At 40.7% G+C, this 15,729-nt stretch overlaps 1 protein-coding gene across 1 annotated transcript in view; it reads left to right on the top strand.

The window, feature by feature from the left end:
- IBTK (inhibitor of Bruton tyrosine kinase) overlaps positions 1-13,605 on the top strand; it is a 129,669-nt gene extending 116,064 nt beyond the window's left edge. The window contains exon 29 of the mRNA XM_087443818.1: positions 13,474-13,605. Within this exon, the coding sequence (XP_087299944.1) occupies positions 13,474-13,530 (57 nt within the window). The 3' untranslated portion in view covers positions 13,531-13,605. The remainder of the gene's footprint in view (positions 1-13,473) is intronic.
- The last annotated feature ends 2,124 nt before the right edge of the window (positions 13,606-15,729 follow it).

Raw genomic sequence — 15,729 nt, 5'->3', positions numbered from 1 at the left:
CTGGATAAGAGGAACTCCTGCAACAATGGACAATCCCCACCCTAACTGAGGTGGAAGAGGCAGAGACTCCCTTCTGGAGAGGAAAAACGCTGCCTTCACAAGCCGCCAGCTTCACGGCCACTGGGAGCAGCACACAGGTACGCAGCCTCCCTGGAGGCTCGGGGCCCTGAGCCGGGGAGCGCCCCCGCTGTGGGCATTTTGTGGACCCAGCACAATCGAGACCAGCGGCATAATATCTGACTTTGCCTGCTACTAAAGCATTGGGGAGTACCCCCAGAAAACCCGGTTCACAAAGAAACTAAAACCGGCTCTTAAAGGGCCCACACGCAAACTCACCCATTTCAGAAAGCATCCTAAAATCACCACAAAGAAAGGTGCACAGTGCTTTGGTGACAAGAGACTCACCTAATAGGCCCTGAGTGCATCTCGGTGAGGGGTGAGACCTCTCCAGGGACTGGGACATTGGCGGCGGCCATTGTTGTGGCCTGGTGTGGGTGTGCTGACACAGACGCCATTGGAGTTCTCCCTGAGGCCTGCTAGCCCAGATCTGCCCCACCCGCTAGAGCACCAATTTAATCCAGCTCAGCCAGGGCAGGCAGCCCACCCTAGAGACTGGCCCCACCCAACAACAAGCCCTCAGGCAACTTGTGGGCCTGCATAGATTGGTGACTGGATTCTCTGCAGCCTGGCAACTGAGCCGACTTGAGCGGGGCAGGGTGTGCACAAGGAGTGGGTGGAGAGTGTGGGGCGGTGGTGGAGTGTGTGGGGCTCCCGCCGTGGAGAGACTGGGTCCGCTTGGGGAGGTCGGGGCGCACACACGGGGCAGGACTGTGTTGACTGTGTGTGTGGACCTGTGGGCGGCAGGGCTTGTCAGCTGCAGAAGACTTGTGCTTCTCAAAGACCCACATAGGAGGTTTGCCCCACTTTCCAAAGCCTGAAACAATTGGGTGCTCCTGTGCCTGAGGCCAGCCCCACCCAGCTGCAATCCTCAGAGAGCTGACAAGAGACCTAATAGGCTAGAGGCTTACAGCAATTGTAAGGCTCTGAGCCTAACAACCTGCCACGCTGGGGGCCTACTCACTTAAAAGAAATACTGCAACACAAATGTGGTATTAGAACTTGCAGCCAACTGTGCTGGGGCTCCCCACACCTGATAAAGAGACTGAAGGGCCCACAACAACTACAAGCAGCTGAGCATTACAACAGCTGGCCAGGAGCATAACTCAGCCTCCCTGGGTGCCTACAGGGAGAGCAAACAGGCCACAACAGAAGGAAACACGTAGCCCACGTAGGGGTCACCCCTGGAACATTGAGAACTGAGGGAAGCACACTGGAAGCCTCTTAAGTCATCACTTACATAAGGTCACCTATCCAAGAGCAGGAGACGTAGCTGACATACCTAATACGTAGACACAAGCACAGGGAAAGAGGCAAAATGAGGAGGCAAAAGAATACATTCCAAGTAAGGGAACAGGACAAAACCCCAGAAAAGGAACTAAGTGAAACAGAAATGAGCAACCTACCCAACAGAGAGTTCAAACTAAGAGTGTTAAGGATGCTCACTGATCTAGGGAGAAGAATAAATGAACTCAGTGAGAATGTCAACAAAGAAATGGAAGATATAAAAAGAACCAATCAGAAATGAAGAATACAATACTGGAAATGAAAAATTCATACCGGATCTGTGAGCTGGACGAAAGACTAGAAGAAATTACCCAAGCTGAACAGGTAAAAGAGAAAAGAATTAAAAAGAGTGAGGACAGTCTAAGGGACCTCTGGGACAACATCAAGCACACTAACATCCGTGTTATAGGTGTCCCAGAAGGAGAAGAGCGAGACAAGGGGGCAGAGAATCTATTTCAAGAAATAATAGATGAAAACTTCCCTAACCTAAGGAAGGAAACAGACATCCAGGTACAGGAAGCACAGAGAGCCCTAAACAAGATAAACCCAAAGAGGCCCACACCAGGACACATCATAATCAAAATGTCCAAAATTAAAGATAAAGAGAGAATCCTAAAAGCCACAAGAGAATGTCAAGTTACATACAAAGGAAACCCCATAAGGCTATCAGCTGACTTCTCAGCAGAAACCTTACAGGCTAGAAGAGAATGGCATGATATAGTTAAAGCGCTAAAAGAAAAAGACTTACAGCCAAGAATACTCTACCCAGCAAGGTTATTGTTCAAAATGGAAGGAGAGATCAAAATTTTCCCAGATAAGCAAAAATTAAAGGAGTTTGTCACCAAGAAACCAGTGCTACAAGAAATGTTAAAGGGACTGATTTAAGGGGAAAAGAGAAGACCACAAATAGGAAAAAATATCTATTTCCATGATTAGAACGTAATGGATACAAATGCACAAAAAAGAGGTTAGATATGATATCAAAAACATAAAAGGAGGGAGGAGGGGAGTTAAAGAGTATGGCTTTCAGACAGAGGTCAAACTAAAGTGACCATAAATTCTGTATAGAAGAAGAAAGGAACAGAGAAGGACTGCTAAAACACTGAGAAAAAAAAAAAGTTAAAAAATGGCAGTAAGTACATACTTATCAATAGCTACTTTAAATGTCAATGGACTAAATGCTCCAATTAAAAGGCATAGGGTGGCTGACTGGATAAAAAAACAAGACCCATATATATGCTGCATACAAGAGACACACTTCAGACCTAAAGACACTCACAAACTGAAAGTGAAGGGATGGAAAAAGACACTCCATGCAAATGGCAATGAAAAGAAAGCTGGGGTAGCAATACTCATATCAGACAAAATAGACTTTAAAACAAAAACTGTAAAAAGAGACAAAGAAGGACATTACATAATGATCAAGGGAACAATCCAACAAGAGGATATAACACTTGTAAATATCTACGCACCCAATGTAGGTGCACCTAAATATATAAAGCAATTATTAACAGACATAAAAACAGAAATAGACAGTAACACAATAATAGTAGGGGACTTTAACACTCCACTTACACCAACGGATAGATCATCCAAACAGAAGATCCATAAGGAAACATTGGCTTTAAATGACACACTAGAACAGATGGACCTAGTAGCTATATACAGAGCATTCCATCCCAAAACCGAAGAATACACGTTCTTTTCAAATGCACATGGAACATTCTCCAGGATTGATCACATATTAGGCCACAAAACAAGTCTCCATAAATTTAAGAAGATTGAAATAATACCAAGCATCTTTTCTGACCAAAACGGTATGAAACTAGAACTCAACTATAGGAAGAAAATCAGAAAAACCACAAATACGTGGAGATTAAACAAAATGCTACTGAACAACGACTGGGTTAACGAAGAAATCAAAGAAGAAATCAAAAAATACCTGGAGACAAATGAAAATGAAAATACGACATGCCAGAATTTATGGGATACAGCAAAAGCAGTTCTAAGAGGGAAGTTTATAGCGATACAGGCCTATCTCAACAAACAAGAAAAATCTCAAATAAACAATCTAACAATGCACCTAAAGGAACTGGAAAAAGAAGAACAAACAAAGCCCAAAATCAGTAGAAGAAGGGAAATAATAAAAATCAGAGCAGAAATAAATGAAATTGAGACCAAAAAAACAATAGAAAAAATTAATAAAACCAAGAGCTGGTTCTTTGAAAAAATCAACAAAATTGACAAATCTTTAGCTAGACTCACCAAGAAAAAAAGAGAGAAGGCACAAATAAGTAAAATAAGAAATGAAAGAGGAGAGGTTACAACAGACACCTCAGAAATACAAAAGATTATAAGAGAATACTATGAAAAGCTATATGCCAACCAATTCGACAATCTGGAAGAAATGGATAAATTCTTAGAATCATACAACCTTCCAAAACTGGATCAAGAAGAAGTAGAGAATTTGAATGGACCAATCACCAGTAAGGAGATCGAAACAGTAATCACATACCTCCCCAAAAATAAAAGTCCAGGACCAGACAGCTTCCCTGGTGAATTCTACCAAACATTCAAAGAAGACTTAATACCTATCCTTCTCAAACTCTTCCAAAAAATTGAGGAGGGGGAAGCTCCCTAACTCATTCTAATGGCTTCGACATTACCCTGATACCAAAACCAGACAAAGACAACACAAAAAAAGAAAATTACAGGCCAATATCACTGATGAACATCGATGCAAAAATCCTCAACAAAATACTAGCAAATCACATACAAAAATATGTTAAAAAGATTATACACCATGATCAAGTGGGATTTATTCCAGGGATGCAGGGATGGTTTAACATTCACAAATCAATCAACGTAATACACCACATTAATAAAATGAAGAATAAAAATCACATGATCATCTCAATAGATGCAGAGAAAGCATGTGACAAGATACAGCATCCATTTATGATAAAAACTCTGAATAAAATGGGTATAGAAGGAAAGTACCTCAACATAATAAAGACCATATATGAGAAACCCACAGCTAATATCATCCTCAATGGTGAAAAACTGAAAGCCATCCCTCTAAGAACAGGAACCAGACAAGGATGCCCACTGTCACCACTCCTGTTTAACATAGTACTGGAAGTCCTAGCCAGAGCAATCAGGCAAGAGAAAGAAATAAAAGGGATCCAAATTGGAAAGGAAGAAGTGAAACTGTCACTATTTGCAGATGACATGATTTTATATATAGAAAACCCTAAAGAATCCACCAGAAAACTTTTAGAAGTAATAAATGAATATGGTAAAGTTGCAGGATACAAAATCAACATACAAAAATCAGTTGCATTTCTGTACACTAACAGCGAAGAAGCAGAAAGAGAAATTAAGAATACCATCCCATTTACAATTGCAACAAAAAGAATAAAATATCTAGGAATAAACTTAACCAAAGAGGTGAAAGATCTGTACACCGAAAACTATAAAACATTGCTGAAAGAAATTGAAGAAGACACAAAGAAATGGAAAGATATTCTGTGCTCTTGGATTGGAAGAATTAACATAGTTAAGATGTCCATACTTCCTAAAGCCATCTATAGATTCAATGCAATCCCTATCAAAGTTCCAACAACATTTTTCACAGAAATAGAACAAAGAATCCTAAAATTTATATGGAACAACAAAAGACCCCGAATAGCTAAAGGAATCCTGAGAAAAAAGAACAAAGCTGGAGGTATCACACTCTCTGATTTCAAAATATACTACAAAGCTATAGTAACCAAAACAGCATGGTACTGGCACAAAAACAGACACACAGATCAATGGAATAGAATCGAAAGCCAAGAAATAAACCCACACATCCGTGGACAGCTAATCTTTGACAAAGGAGCCAAGAACATACAATGGGGAAAAGAAAGTCTCTTTAACAAATGGTGTTGGGAAAACTGGATAGCCATATGCAAAAAAATGAAAGTAGACCCTTACCTTACACCATACACAAAAATTACTCCAAATGGATTAAATACTTGAATGTAAGACCTGAAACTGTGAAACTTCTAGAAGAAAACATAGGCAGCACGCTCTTCGACATCGGTCTTAGCAACATCTTTTCAAACACCACGTCTGACCTGGCAAGAGAAACAATAGAAAAAATAAACAAATGGGACTACATCAAACTAAAAAGCTTCTGCACAGCAAAGGAAACCATCAACAAAACGAAAAGACAACCTAACAATTGGGAGAAGATATTTGCAAACCATACATCTGATAAGGGCTTAATCTCCAAAATATATAAAGAACTCATGCATCTCAACAACAAAAAAACTACCAACCCAATTAAAAAATGGGCAAAAGACCTGAACAGACATTTCTCCAAAGAAGATATACAGATGGCCAACAGACACATGAAAAGATGTTCAAAATCTCTAACTATCAGGGAAATGCAAATCAAAACTACAATGAGATATCACCTCACGCCCGTCAGAATGGCTATAATTAACAAGACAGGGAACAACAAGTGTTGGAGAGGATGTGGAGAGAAGGGAACTCTCATACACTGCTGGTGGGAGTGCAGACTGGTGCAGCCACTATGGAAAACAGTATGGAGATTCCTCAAAAAATCAAAGATAGAACAACCATATGATCCAGCTATTCCACTGTTGGGTATTTATCCAAAGAACTTGAAAACACCAATTTGTAAAGGTACATGCACCCCTGTGTTCATTGCAGCATTATTCACAATAGCCAAGACTTGGAAGCAACCTAAGTGCCCATCAAGGGACGAATGGATAAAGAAGCTGTGGTATATATACACAATGGAATACTACTCAGCCATAAGAAACGATGAAATCCAGCCGTTTGTGACAACATGGATGGACATTGAGGGTATAATGTAAAGTGAAATAAGTCAGAGGGAGAAGGTCAAATACCGTATGATTTCCTTCATTAAGTAGTAGATAATAACAACAATAAACAAACACATAGGGACAGAGATTGGATTGGTGGTTACCAGAGGGGAAGGGGGGAGGGAGGAGGGTGAAAGGGATAATTCAGTACATGTGTGTGGTGATGGGTTGTAATTAGTATTTTGGTGGTGAACATGATGTAATCTATGCAGAAATAGAAGTACAATGATGTACACCTGAAATTTTTACAATGTTATAAACCAATGTTACTGCAATAAACAAAAAAAGTAAAAAAAAAATAATTCCTATCTAATGAGAATATTAGAGATTGCTAGTTCATATAAAGAACATAGTTTATTATAAGCACTAAAGAATTTTTACTTATAAAAACAGCATTAATTGGAGAAGGAGAGATCCACAAATGCAGCCACTGTGATTCCTCAGCAGAATGTAACAAGTCTAGAAAAACTGAGCAGTATGAAAAACAGACAACTGTGAAACAATAGGAAAAATTTGAACTATTTTATATTAACATAAGTTTTGCTTTGGTTCATGATTCATAATTTGATCCCATAATTGATTCACTATTTATTAAACTGAGTATTTTCACATACATTATCTAATTTAATCTTCATAAAAAAATTGCTGAGATATTGTCTTTATTTTTTTTTTTTTTGGTGAGGAAGATTGGCCCTGAGCTAACATCTGTTGCCAATCTTCCTCATTTTGCTTGAGGAAGATGGTCCCTGAGCTGACATCTGTGCCAATCTTCTTCTACTTTTTGTTTATGGGATGCTGCTACAGCATGGCTCGATGAGCCGTGTGTAGGTCTGCGCCCAGGATCCGAACCTGCAAAACCCGGGCCACTGAAGCGGAGCACGCGAACTTAACCACTACGCCACCGGGCTGGCCCCTATTGAGTCTATTTTTATATTTAATTTTACAGATGAGAAAACTGTAGTAATAAATAAATAACTTTCCCAAGCTCCAACAACTAATCTGTGGAGCCTGTATTGAAACTCGGATCTGATTCCAAAGCCCACTCTCCATTTTTGAAAATAATGTATTCGCATAGTTAAAAACTCGAGTAATATAAAAAGATGAAAAGTCACACCTCCTACCCTTGCCCATTTCCTCTAGTTCCCGCTACAGATTACCCACACATTTATTAGATCAGGTGGTCTTCCAGTTCCTTTATGCAGACTGAAGCACATACAAACATATGTTCTTGGTTTTTCCTAGAGATGCAGAGTTCTCAGACATGACATCAAAAGCATGATCCATAAAAGAAAATAGATTTAAAAACTTTTGTGCTGTGAAAGACTGTATTAAGAGGATGAAAGACAAGCTACAGACTATATCTAGAATACAGGAAGAAAAGCATTTTTAAAAAAGAACAATCCAATTATAAAATGGGCAAAAGATATAAACAGATATTCCACCATAGAGGAGATAACGGATGGCAAATAAGCATATGAAACCATGTTCAACACCATCAGCCATTAGAAAAATGCAGGTTAAATTCATGGTGAGAAATCATTATACACCTACTAGAATGGCTAAAATAAAAAACAGTGATATCTAACACTAAATGCTAGTGAGGGAGGACATGGAAAACCTTGGTATCTCATTTGCTGGTGGGAATGTAAAATGGTACAGCCACTCTGGAAAATAGTTTGGCAGTTTCTTGCAAAACTAAACATGTGCTCACCATTTTTATGACCCAGCAATTGTACTCTTGGGCATTTATCCTAGAGAAATGAAAACTTATGTTCACACAAAACCTGTATACAAATGTTAATAGTAGCTTTAACCATAATAGCAAAATACTGCAAGAAACTTAAATCTCTTTCAACCCGAATCTCCTACATTATGGGTGAATAGTTCTTAGTCTTTGTGCCCACTATTTACTCACTAAACTGGAGGATTGTGTAACTTGTCTCCAAGATGGTGGCAATAATCCCTCCTATCCTGCATTCAACTGAACAGACTCTGGCACATCTCTACAATGGAATACTACTCATCAGTAAAAAGGAATGAACGATTGATACAAGCCACAGCCTGGATAGACCTCAAGGGTCTTATGCTTAGTGAAAAAAATCAATCTCGAAAGATTATGTACTGTATGATTTCATTTATATAACATTCTCAAAATAACAAAAGTATAAATATGGAGAACAGATTAGTGGTTGGCAGGGGACAGTAACTTGGGGTGGGAAGGGGGTAGTTGGGAAAGCGGGGCACAGATACAAAGAGGCAGCTTGAAGGAGTTCTTTTGTGGTGATGGAACAGTTCTGTATCTTGATTCTGGTGGTAGTTACACGAATCTATACATGGTATAAAATTGTATGGAATTATATGCATATACACACGCATACACATGAATATAGGTTAAAATATGATGAAAACTGAGTAAGGTCTATAGTCTAGTTAACAATAATATACTAATTTCAATTTCCTGGTTTTGATATTGTACTGTATCACTATATATTGTCCTATAATTGTAATATTGTACTATAGCTATACTTTTGATATCACTATTTGGGGAAATTGGTTGAAGGCTACATGGGACTCTTTGTACCATTTTTGCAACTTCCTGTGAGTCTATAATTATTTTAAAATACAAAGTCTCAGAAAAAAGTACATGTGGGGTGGGAGGGATTATTGCCACTCTCTTGGAGACAAGTTACATAGTCTTCCAGCTAAGTAAGTAAATAGTGACACAGAGACCAAAAACTTGGGCTCTTGGAGCCAGCCAACAAAAGTCATGATCCTGATGATCTGCCCATGTTTGGTGAGAGGACAGAGGGCAGGAGCCAGCTCCAGATGTACTTTGGCGAGAACCCTCAGGGCTCCATCTCCATTAACTCAGGCTTAGATGTACTATCTGTCTTTGAGGGTGAAGAGTCTACTACACAGGGTAACTAAACTCACAAAAACTAAAGGGAAATGTAGGCAAAGACCCAATCCTGAAAACGAGGCCAAATTGGAGAAAGGAACGGGCAATTAATCCCAGAGATTAGGCAGACTTGAGGAATTTCGGCAGCAGGGGAATCTGAGCCAGTGTGTCCTGTGCTGGCAGTGTGACTCATCTCCAAATCCTACAATGTGGGGTTCAGATGCAGGTAGAATGCACAGACTGTCGAAAGGGCCCTAGGACTGGGAAGATCCGAGCTCACAGAAGATATCATGGTGAGGGGCTACAGAACGCAAACAGTGGAAATCAAGCAAGGGTCAAAGTCCAACCAAGAGAAAAGAAGCATTTTGATTTTCTAAGGAATCCTAAATTCTACCTTCTTTCCTTTACCACCGCATTTCTTGCACATATTTTCAATTAGGAAATGACTGCAAAGTATTATACTTCTTTTTATAGAACTAAAATACTGATTTACCAAGAATTGTTAACGTTAGACTTAGACGGAATCAAGCCACATATGGTGACTGAAGTCATTCTATATTTTTGGTGTGGGGAGTGGGTTCTGAATGGCAGTGTGTTTTATGGACACTGTCCCTACTTTTTTCTCTGAACAAGAAAGAAGAGCTTTTAAAATAATCTGAATGTAATCCCCCAACAAAGCTATGTCAATATGTTTAAATATTTGGGCTTAAAATTTTCGCTGACCAAGTAGCTCTCTTGTTTACTTACCAAGACGGTAAAGAGGCGAGTTACTTTCTCTTTTGTTCCATCCCTGCACCCCAGGGTAATGGGAGTAGACCAATAGGTTGAATTCATGTTCCCACTAATCGTGAGTGGTCATGTGAATAAACGCTGATTGTCTTATTCAGAGTCCCTGCCTTTCCATCCCATCCTCGAGAATGTTCTATATAGAACTAACTCCAAAGAGTTGCCGCAACTCTTTGGTCCTTATGCCCACACATTACTGTGACTCAGTCCCCTACCTGAATGTTAGAAATGTCAGGTCCTGGGCACACGATCCAAATGCTTTCGTGGGACCTAATTTGATTTCAGAATGCCTGGCTTTAAACAGATCATATTAAAAAAATCAATGTGATAGTCAATTATTCCACACAGATGAGAGGCCTGTTTTCACTGGCTACTGAATAAACAGTACTTCAAAATCTTGGATTAGTGTGGGATACTATTTAAATGCACGCTCTTAGTTAAACAGAACACTTGGAATAACAAAACCTGAAGCATTTGTGAATAATAGTTTTAATAATAAATGCACTTGTTCAGTTGCCTTTATAACTTTTAAATTTGGCATTTGTTTCATATAGATTTTTCCATTAGAACATAATTCCACGTGGTACCAAATATCACAATGGCTGTATTTTAACAATGACAATAGTGGCTATAAAAGCCAGGATTTCAATTAGCAGAAGGTTTATATACTAATTTAATAGGAAGATGATTCTGAATTTAGTTTCACATATTGAATAAGTATGTTGCACGAAAGCATGAAGTGATGCTTCTGCAGGAAGCCAGGCTGGTGGCACATAGACTGGAAATTAGTGCAAAGATGTTTAACCCCAGGTGTTTGATTGTACTGCAGTCTGCTTGCTGGCATACCATGCCCTTACCTGCCTAGGATTGCGATCTTCCAATAAGAATCTGGTTAACACCTGTTCCTTATCTCAGTGGGTTGCCATCAAAGTTGGTTTTTTAAAAACACAAAACTCTTTGAGCTTCTCTGACATAAATGGGAATTACCTTTCATTTTCTATTCTAAAATAGGTTAGTCTTGGGAAAGCAGGACCTAGAATTCTGGGCCCAGGCCCTGGGTAGTAGCGCATAGTCCCCCTTACACACTGTCAATGGCCATTAGGTTACCCTGATTCCTCTATAGAAAGCACAGCCCAGCACTGGAAACCCTCAGGGGATAGCCAGGATTATAAACTGCTATCAGAAGAACAAAAACTATTTACTATGTCAGAAGGAGAGATCTGCAAATATTTTTTATTAGAAAAGGAATGTGTCTAAGAGTTGTGTCTAGTTTTATATTGACTCTGTGTCTTGGTTTCATGACTCTTGTCTATGAAGCATCCTGTGATACTTTCAAAAAAGGTTTGAGTGACTGAGTATATATTGCCAGGCTCTGCTAATCACTGCATCTTTTAATCAAAGAGAAAATATGGATTCTGTGGGTTCTGAAAGTCAACAGAGAATTAATCAAACTTCGTTCTGAGCATTGAGTCAAGACTTGAGTAATGAAGCAGGGAGTGGACTGGCCTTCATTAACACACCTTCATCGAGGTAAATTTTACTTTGGGCTAACTCCACCCAGAGCATGTTTATAATCAGCAGTCCAATTTGTAGGGTAGAGCCAGTGTAGAACATTTTGGCTTGATAATATAGCAATGTCATCTTTGTCACTATAGTGGTGGTTACATTCTGTCAATGACTTTGTAATTGATCTTGTGGTGAGTTTACAGGCCTTTCATCACAAAGTAATACGGTAAGTGATATAAAACAGTAATTTGCATTTACCAGTATATACTGATATACATACACTAGGTTGTCAATAATGGCTTCACTTTTCAGAAAACATCCTCTTGATGGCAAATCCCTCAATAAGAAATGTGTGAGGGGACTAGGTGTTTCAGCAATACCTAATATGGATGAAAAACATGGCAGAATCCCAGGAAGGCTGAAGCTCTTAGCTGTGGTAGTGAGGACTGCAGGTGGTTTTCCCTGTGTTAATTGAGGCCAGAAGCATTCATGATGTGGCTTAAGAAGAGGATGCTCTGACACCTGAAGTGATGTATGAGTAGGACTGTAGGACTTCCTACAGAGAACCACTTTCTTCCCCAGTGGCTTTATGCTACAACCCTGAAAATGTCAAGTGGAAGCTTTCGGCCACATTACCTGTTTGAGCCCTGTAATCTTACAATGCATGGTGGCGACAACAATTTTGGCAAAAGGCCTTGATAGAAAATCCTTGAAACTCAAGAGACCAAGCAACTCAGATGGTTTGGACTCTCTAAGCAAGTACGCAGAGGATCTACTGCCTTGGGCGTAGAGCAGCCGAAGACTTTTCCCAGCTCTCACTGAAGCATCTTTGATAAAGGCTCATGGCATCCTGCCTGTCTGCTCACCTTAAGAAGGGGCAAAGAAGTCTGCACTTAGTCAGATGTTCTTTCTGAGCCACAATGTGGGGAAGGAGAAGCTTACTCAGACAAAACAAGGCTTGCCAACCCTTTCTTGTACTTATGGACATTTATGAACATTGCTACAAATTGGGGAGAGTCCTAGGCATCTCTCCCGGCTCCCATGCAATAGCATCCAGTTCTTTGGCTAATTAATTCCAGGCGAGGTGAAGAACTATAAGCAGTAGCATCATCACCATGCAAAACCAAGACATATGGGAAAAGTTAAAGATGTGGTGTTCTTGTGACTGTGGGTTATATTCCTCAGTGATGTGAGTAAGGCCCCCAGTGGCAAAGAGCATTTGTATTTGGACTTCAAACCAAAACTCTTACTGGGATCTGCTTAAGCTTGGTTTTTAATTTCTTGAAATAGTTTCAGAATCTATAACTGACATGAGGATATTAACATCTGCATGTTGATTTTGCTTTTAAATTGCATCAAGAAATATTGGAAGGTTTTAAAACTTTAATATTCAAGCATAGAATAAGATAGACTCAATCAGACTATGTAAACTTTCCCATTGAATCTCGAATCTCCTGTGTGTGTGTGTGTGTGTGTGTGTGTGTGTGTATGTGTGTGTGTGTGTGTATGTGTGTGTGTGTGTGTATGTGTGAGCGCTCTGAATGTTTTCTGTTAGGTTTTTAGCTATGTAGTGCACATCAGCTTATTTACCCTCCAGCATGGTGAGCTGCAGGGTAAGCCTGTGGTTCCCTTGGATCCAGTAAAGCTGTGATTCTGTGGGAACCTTTATAATATCATGTTTTCTGTCTCTCTTCTCCTAAAGGGCTACTGAGGGAACCGAGGATCCCTCTGGGGCTTTTGCATGCGTTAGTCAGTTCTGCTGCTTGTGAGCTATTGGCAAGCACCAGCTACCCCGCCCTCCCCATCCCCCATCCTGGGAAGCACATCTTTATCATTATAATGTATTCCTTATTCTGGTCTGAAATTTTTTTCTTAAAAGAGAGGGGTGAATGTATGTGTGTGTGTGTGTGTGTGTGTTTAGGGAGAGGGATGTAGAAGAACGGGTGATTTATATGCTTCAAATTCTCTTCCATTTTACAGGAGGGTCGCATGCTATTTCCAAGACAGAGACATCCTATGAGAAACAGATTTCATTAGAGTCTGAAATGACAGGAATGGTTTAAATTTAGCGCTGGGGAGAGAATGCTGCCTCTAGGTAACGTACATCTAAAATGATTCCAAATGTTTAATCTGATGCCAGCTGTGCAGCCTTCTGGAGAAATCATTTCACATCATACACTTCAGAGCATTTAGTGCATATGTATCCCTCCGTCACAAATACCCTTAACTGAAAACAAGCAGCCCCTGCAGTGCTACCCCCTGAAAGAAGCTGCTCCCTCCCCCCGCCCGTCCGGTCACATTTCCAGCACCAGAACCTCATCCCACGAGCTCAGTGATGGGCTCAGTGTGATGCAGACCAATAAACTCTGCCCGTTGGGACTGAGTTTCCCTGGGTACACTAGCCATTCACTCCTGCTTATTTTCCTTGGGACCTGGTGAATCGTCTTTTGTACTGTCATACATTGTGTGACTCATTTCAGGCTGTTTTCTGCCCAGTCTCAGCCGAGTGGCTCCTTTCTGGAGGGGCCCTTTCCTGCGCTGGTAAATGTCACGAATCACAACACAGCACTTCATAGGAACTCCACGCTGGCTTCACGGGTGGCTAGTGCAGTTACACAGGAAGAGCAGAACAAGGAAATTGCCTTCCTGAGGTGAGGGTGCCCAGGCCCCCCCAGGCTTACTTTAAGACCATATTTTGCATATTGCTCTGTGTGATGACAGTGTTGGACTTGGTAATGTTGCTCCCTTTGCTTTTGTCAACAGGAGGCCTGTGTGTCAAATGCAGAATGTGAAATCAACATCTGCTTAAAGAAGTTTTCAGAGCAGACGTGGCTGGTGGTCGCTCCCATTTTCCAGTGGCCCCCTTCTGCTCCCTTCTTCCATTGTTATTTTCTCCATGAACAAGTTTTATTTCTCCTTGCATGCCCTTTCTAATTTATGACAAGACAGTTTTTCCAGAGTAAGCATTGCTAGTTTAATCAGAAAAATAAGTTTGTCCAGTATACCTATAATTGATAACCTTCATATTCTCTGGAGATTTGAGAACATTTTGGTGCCTCTCTTAATATTAAAGCAGCTAATAATAATCATTGCTCCCACTGAAGGGCCAAGAAGAAGACACAGAGACGTCTGGTGTCTGGTTCAGGTGCTCAGGGCAGGCTGGGCCGCCTTCACACGTTGGCCGCGACTCCTGATGGCCAGGGCTGCTGTGGCCCTCGGGCAGATGTTGAATCTGCTCAGCAGAACAAAGGAAATCTTTTCCCAATTGTTTTATTTAATTGCTTTCATTTTTTTTCAGGGCACATTTTAGGTTTATACAAGGGTAAAACTCAGCTTTTGCTGGATTAGGAAATGGATTGTAAAATATTTTCCTGGTACATGAAATACCTCACCCCGAGATGAGCTCAGGATCTTGGTCAAGGCTCAGATGCCTCGAAAGTTTAGGTTAGGAAGAAAATGTGACAGGAAACAGTTGCATCTCCATGCTAGATAGTTACCTAGCGAGCAAAAGAGATCCTATGTAATAGACGCCGCAGTCCTGATGGATGGAGAGTACCGCTTTTCCTGGTTCCTGAGCCAGCCAGCCCTGACTCGGAGACATGCAGCCGCTCCCACAGCTGAAGCCCAGAGAACGTAAGGCATGGCATGCTTTTGCTATGTGTTTTAAATTAGCTTAGTCAAGCTATAAATATTTTTGGTAATTTCTAAAAAACGAAATGTTTCTAAGACAGAAGACTGAGTTGTGCAATACAAATTAATTTCTTATGGAGGTGGAGTCTGGAAAATAGAATGAAAGTGTGTTTCCATCCCTGGCTGGTCCAATAGGGTTATAAATAATTGGTCAAATTTGCTCTGAGGATTTCTCAGTTACCTCAGGTATGAAATTCAAATTCCTGCCTGTGGACTCTAATAACCTCTGTCGCATGCCAACACCAGCCTCGTACAAGCGTCCCCATCTCTCTCTCTCTCTCTTTTTTTTTTAATAATTTTATTTATTTATTTATTTTTTCCCCCAAAGCCCCAGTAGATAGTTGTACGTCATAGCTGCACATCCTTCTAGTTGCTGTATGTGGGACGCGGCCTCAGCATGGCTGGAGAAGCGGTGCACGCCCAGGATCCGAACCCAGGCTGCCAGCAGTGGAGCGTGCGCACTTAACCGCTAAGCAATGGGGCCAGCCCAAGCATCCCCATCTCTTGATGCACACCTCCTCATGAGCTGCTTCTAAACTGATTGCT

The sequence above is a fragment of the Ceratotherium simum genome, chromosome 19 (genome assembly GCF_057802395.1).
Source record: "Ceratotherium simum simum isolate JZ-2026a chromosome 19, ASM5780239v1, whole genome shotgun sequence".
In the NCBI taxonomy this organism is placed as follows: domain Eukaryota; kingdom Metazoa; phylum Chordata; class Mammalia; order Perissodactyla; family Rhinocerotidae; genus Ceratotherium; species Ceratotherium simum.
Note: the sequence above shows the minus strand (reverse complement) of the source record. Positions and strands in the feature narration are given on the sequence as shown.